Source organism: Saprolegnia parasitica (assembly GCF_000151545.1).
Source record: "Saprolegnia parasitica CBS 223.65 unplaced genomic scaffold supercont2.75, whole genome shotgun sequence".
Taxonomy (NCBI): Eukaryota; Oomycota; class Saprolegniomycetes; order Saprolegniales; family Saprolegniaceae; genus Saprolegnia; species Saprolegnia parasitica.
Window position 1 is genome coordinate 154,227 of NW_012156469.1, and position 5,983 is coordinate 160,209.

At 57.7% G+C, this 5,983-nt stretch overlaps 2 protein-coding genes across 2 annotated transcripts; one reads left to right on the top strand and one right to left on the bottom strand.

Moving 5' to 3' along the window:
- Positions 1–1,286: 1,286 nt before the first annotated feature.
- Positions 1,287–2,217, top strand: SPRG_12207 (hypothetical protein; the record flags this gene model as incomplete). Its single annotated transcript, XM_012351173.1, has 1 exon — positions 1,287–2,217. The coding sequence occupies exon 1, from the start codon at positions 1,312–1,314 to the stop codon at positions 2,215–2,217; it is 906 nt and encodes a 301-aa protein (XP_012206563.1). The 5' UTR covers positions 1,287–1,311.
- A 402-nt stretch (positions 2,218–2,619) lies between these two features.
- On the bottom strand, positions 2,620–5,349 carry SPRG_12208 (hypothetical protein). Its single transcript, XM_012351174.1, has 2 exons — positions 4,748–5,349; positions 2,620–4,707 (listed from the first exon to the last, which is right to left on the bottom strand). Exons 1-2 carry the CDS (start codon positions 5,298–5,300, stop codon positions 2,693–2,695), a joined length of 2,568 nt encoding a protein of 855 aa, XP_012206564.1. The 5' UTR covers positions 5,301–5,349; the 3' UTR covers positions 2,620–2,692.
- Positions 5,350–5,983: the final 634 nt, after the last annotated feature.

A 5,983-nucleotide genomic window follows, 5' to 3' on the forward strand; every position in this document is an offset into this window, starting at 1 on the left:
ATAGTCTTCGGGGAAGAAGCTAAACTGCGGAAGGCGGAACATGTGGCCGCGGTGCGGCGGGTGGAGCATACGGCCGTGGGCCTCGACGTGTGTCGTGGCGCAGGCGAGGAACGCTGCGAGGAGGGCCGTCGACTTGAGCATCGTGCTGGAAATTGGAAAATGAAAGACGATGGCACGCAGAGCGCATTTCTGAGCCGGAGCCTGAGGCTGGATCAATGTGCAGATCCATCGTCCAGTGTCTGGACTACATATGTACCGGTATGAGTGTACCAGTTCGTACCACTGTTTGCATCGAACACATCTGGCGCCATGTCTGACTGGATCTGGCGCCGCGCCACATTGCACTTTGAGATCGGTGCTGTAATGTCTGCCAGAAAGAGCTGCAAGACTCATTCTGGCACGAGGTCGAGTGCAACGAGCTGTGAGTAATGTGAGGCTGCCGATCCAAAACGTCGCACGCGCCCGCCCATTCGAACGTGCAGCGCCGGAGGCCGAGCGCATCTATGCAGTCGGGCGTCGCATCGAACCTGGTGCGTGGATGCACTTGGTATTGGTTCATCCGTGTCTGCCTTCTTCTCCATCCCTCCACGAAGGCTCTCATTATAATGGTCGGCGCCGTGTTCGCGACCGTTCTCGGTCGTGTATCCTGGGTACACATATGAGTACAAGTCGACCATTTGCCAAAGTACTATTATTCCTTGGAGAGAAGTTGTCGACAACAATGCTTGGGCAGGACAGCGAGTGATGACCCATCGCAAGTGCCGCAGCGATAGCCTATTGACAGACGCAGCGATCACTGTACGACCGGCAGCTCGTTCATGCAGCATCGACCACACCTCTCCTCGTCACACGCGGTCTTAGGTTGCTCAGGTTGCACTTGGTCTTGGCTTCCTCGAGGAAGAAAGATCTCGTTCACCAGACTGTTGCGACGGCGGCCTTTCTGCGGCGCCGCTTGGATGTTCCGCCGGCATCGACATGACCACGCTCGTGCGCGCAGTGATTGCGAGTTGATTGCCTCTGGTTCTCCATAAAACGTCTGTGTTCCTCATAATATGCTAATACCACCACATCGAATACCAAGGTGCGGACAGAAGACGACCAGGTGTCAAGGCACAGTGGTGTCTACCACGAGAGACAGCCGTCAACAAGAGGAACAAGAGGTGGGACGTCTGCAACATGTGGAATACCACTGGCGTGCCAGATGTGGTTCGAATTGCAGCGACCGATTCTCTGCCCTTGTCCAAGATCCAGACGACACCAATACTCTTTTCAACTCGACTCATTCTGTCTTTTGCCACAACAACCACACATATGAAGCTCATCGCCACCGCTGCCGTGCTCGCCGCCACCATCTCGCAAACCGAGGCCCACGGGCGCATGGTCATGCCGCCGCACCGCGGCTACATCGGTCGCCTCCCGGCGTTCAAGGACATCCCGATCAACTACAGCGACAACGGTCTCAACGCCGGCGGCATTGGCGGCACCAAGGGCGGCAAGCACGGCGTCTGCGGCGACCCGTTCAACGGCGCGCGCGACCACGAGACGGGCGGCATGTACGGTCTCTTCCCCAAGCTCGGCTCCAAGGCCATCGGCGCGTGCTACAAGCCGGGCCAGACACTGGACCTCAACATCCAGATCACGGCCAACCACAAGGGCTTCTTTGAGTTTGGCATTTGCAAGCTGAACGGCAAGGGCGACAAGGAGACCGAGGAGTGCTTCCAGACGCTGACGCAGCCCAACGGCGAGAAGCAGTGGCCACTTCCGGCAGGCAACGACTTTTTCAAGATGCAGTACAACCTGCCCAAGGACCTCAAGTGCGACGGCGACTCGCACTGCGTGCTGCGCTGGTGGTACGCCGGCGGCAACAACCCGGGCGTCGGCATTGACGGCCAGGAGCAGTTCTGGAACTGCGCCGACATTTACATTAGCGACTCATGCGGCTCGGACCCGAAGCCGTCGCCCAGCAGCCAGAACCCGACACCGGCGCCGAGCAGCAACAAGCCGTCGCCCAGCAGCGACAAGCCGACGCCGTCCACCAAGCCGTCGACCAAGCCCACGACCAAGCCCACGAGCGCGCCGTCGGGCAACGCCAAGAAGCAGTGGGAACAGTGCGGCGGCAAGGGCTACACGGGTGCGACGTCGTGCCAGGACGGTCTCGACTGCTTGAAGCAGGACGAGTGGTACTCGCAGTGCGTGCCGGCCGTTCGCTTTGGCTAAACTATGTGCTGATATTTGTGTCAACAACAACTCGACTACATAATGTAATGAACTGCTTCATGTGTATTCTTTGGTGTTTGAGGTGGAACCTGGGCAATGTGGTGGCCAATCACGTGACGAATACGTGGCGCGTTGAGCTGCGCTTGGAATGCACAACTGCGTTATTTCAGACTGTGACGAATGGTTTTGAGAGAGCTGAAAGTCAGATTAGTGTAGCTAGCTGCCTGCAGATATACTGGTACTAGCCCAAGGTCTAACGTTGGTTGCTCCATTTGTAGTCGTTCTACACTAACCTGAAGTGTTTGAATTGGTAGGCAGATTGGCGTGCGAGCTCGTGCCACGTAGGTCGATTTCTCCCGCATGGGGTAAATGGCCTGCACGCAGCAACCACCGACACCTGCGTCATCCAAAAATACAAAATGGCAAGCATTAAAAGCCGCCACTTTGCCATTATGAGATGACAACTTGCGGTCGTCTACAGCTTGTGGGCTCGAACGACCTTGGCGATCGTGGCGTCAATCCATGCCACGACCTCTTGCGTCGACTCACCTCCGTTGGTGCGGAGCTTGGCAAGATCTTCCTCGACTTCTTGGTCATACCGTCGCAAATTTCTTTGATCGGCGGTGGACGGCGGCGTCGACTTGGGTCGCGGGCGCGGCTTGTGGGTTCCGTGCATGTCGGTGATCTTGAGGTGGTACTTGGTTTTGGCTCCGTCCAACTCGACCCCATTCGCTTCAAAGTGTTGTCGCCACTTGGCGCGGATCGGTGCGAGCGGACTTTCGTCTGCATTCGTGGCATCCTCGGGGTCTTGCCATTCGATGCCCATCAAAAGCGCCTTGTTGAGGCAAATGAGTACGTCGTCGCAGCCGCTAAACATCTGCCGCATCGACTGCATGTCCTTGTCGCTAATGCGCGGCTCCGTGTCGCACGCAAAGAGATGGATACCGATGCTACTGATGCCGTAGAGCTCCTTGACAAAGCGCCGCCGGTGGTCGCTGTCCGAGTCGTTTCCAGGCAAGTCCAGAATGTACACGCGCAGACCAGGATCGGTGTTCTCAGCACCGCGAGGCACATAGGGCCGGAACTCGGGGAACTCGGTGCTGTCGCGCGGCGGGGCGGGTTGGTTGTCGAGGGCGCGCAGAAACCACGACTTGCCAACGTTTTGGTTGCCATTGATGACGATGAAGACGAGGCATTGACAGACTGCGCGGAGGTCTCGGATGGTCCGAAGCACGGCAATGAAGCTGTCGACGAGGCGTTGGTTGGCAGGGTCGGTGGCCTTTAGGCGGGTCGTCTTGGTGAGCGTTTCCTCAATGGCTTGTGCACTTGCGTCGCCGTCGCCAATCGACACGTTCGTGGCCAACGCGATGGCTCTCAGATGGTGCACGTACGCGCTTCCGGTTTCTTTGTACGCCTCGGACCGCACTCGGATCGCCGCGTCGGGTGCGGCGACATCGACTTGGTGGCGCGCGTAGGTCAGCGCGAGGTACGGGCTTCGCGCTGACGCAGGCGGCATCGAGGGACGCGTTGTAGCCGAGGGCATGGCATACAGCTCGGCAGACCCCGCGGGCATCTTTGGGCCAAAGAGCAACATGAAAGCTGGGGCCAACGCTACCGCTGCTGCCGCACCAAAGACGACAAACGTCATCAGAGCGATCATTGGAAAAAGAGCCACCCCTAAGAGAGCTCTCGCTTTGATGTTTGCCCAAAGACTCTGAGGCTCGGCCAAGTGGCTCGCAGAGAGGACGGACGCGGTGAAGATCGAGAGACTGTTCATGTCGGCTGTAATGTTGTCGTCGTTGAGCCTGTTCCACGTGCCCGCCTCATCCGTCCCGCGGTCTTTGATCGCGGCCAGGCGCGCTGCAAAGCCCGTCCAGCCTTGCATGTCTTTGGCGACTGTAACTGCGACGTCAATCGTCGCGTCGTTGGCCTTGGCCAGCGTGTACACAACGGTAAGGTAGGCTTCCAGCGCCCGCACAAATCGACGCAGATTGTCCGAAATCTCTCTCTTGCCGAGGGTCTTGGTCACCACGGCGGCAGACATGGCCTTGTTGAGAAGCACCGCCAAGGAGGCGCTTGACATCTCACTCACCACGAGCGTTGTCGCCGCTGTCATGTACACCTTGTCTTGGAGATCCTCGCCACTCGCTGACGGCGCGGTCACGCCCTGGACGACAAAGGCCACGTATGTGTCTTCGATGCCGTGTTCGCGCACAATTTGGGTGCCGTCGCGAGCAGCGAGGAACGATTCCGAGCGGAAGAGCGCCGCGGGGTCCGTGTCTAGCGTCCAAGTCGACCCACCGCAGACGGACAGGTTGATCCATGCGCCGTAGTACTGATACTCGCTCAGCGACTCAATGCGGTCGTTGATGGCCTGCTGCGACATCTTGTACACGTCGACACCGAGCAAGTTGAAGAGCGCAGTCGTGACGCGATGCTCAGTAAGCAAGGCGTCCCGCACGAGAAGAAGGACGGGACCGACAAAGAGTGCTGGGACCACGTCCGAGTTCGTAAAAAAAAGTGAAAAAACGATTGGCTTCGTCCCCATTCGGTTTATCGCTCTTGAGGAACGGCGTCGACCCAAACGCGACCGAGAGCAATTTGGTCGTGTCGAAGACGTAGCGTGCGTCCGAAATGAGCTCGTAGTGGGCCGTGTGGGCGACACTGCCACCGCGGCTGTGGCCGCATAAAATCACCTTTCGGAGCTCGTCGAAGTCGAGCAAAGCTCGCGCAAGGCGAACGATCCCGAGGGTGCGACCGCCTTTGAGGTACCCGGCGGGTGCGTGGGCGTTCGGGGCAATGCGCTGCGCACAGACCGCCGAATTGGCCAGCATGTCCTCGGACGAGTTGGTGCCTGTGATCGAAACGTAGGCCACGGACGCGATCGTGACCACGATCACGCGGATCTTCTCGTCGTCGTACGCGACGAACGGCCGGTCGCTGGCACCAAGCTGTAGCGTTGTCTTCAGCTTGCTAAGCACGTTGAGCTTGTACTCGGCAAACGTGTCGCCCTGTGTCTTGGCCGTGTACCCAAGCGCTGACAGCTTGAGAGCGGTGTTGAATTCAAACGTCGAGAGCTGCATCTCGTTCAAGTATCGTCACGATGTCTACTCCGACGACGACTCGATTTCGGTATTTCCAGTGAAACCTCCGGCGCAAGCCGTTGGCACCACCCACCATCCAACCATGCCAAGACCATTCATTACCCAAACAGAATGATCGCCAGCACAGCGGCACTCGGGCGGATCGGAACAGTACTACTCAGCACCTCTATGAGGACCACCAACTACTAAAGTGTTGCAATAATTGCTTCGCAAAATGCCGCGTTCGCTCCGACGCGTGTGTGGAGTCTGCAACGAAATTCGAAACATAGCAGCGAAAACTATCTTCTCAACGCGCCACGTATTCGTCACGTGATTGGCCACCACATTGCCCAGGTTCCACCTCAAACACCAAAGAATACACATGAGAACAGTTCATTACATTATGTAGTCGAGTTGTTGTTGACACAAATATCAGCACATAGTTTAGCCAAAGCGAACGGCCGGCACGCACTGCGAGTACCACTCGTCCTGCTTCAAGCAGTCGAGACCGTCCTGGCACGACGTCGCACCCGCGAGTGGCCGCGACGTCACCTCGTCCCGCGGATTGCGCTCCTGCCTCCGCCTGCCTAAATCAAGTCCCTCAACCGAGTACACACAACGAAGAAAGTCCGACAATTTATTTAGCATAGTTTATCTATTGTAATAGAGGACCCAATTCAACA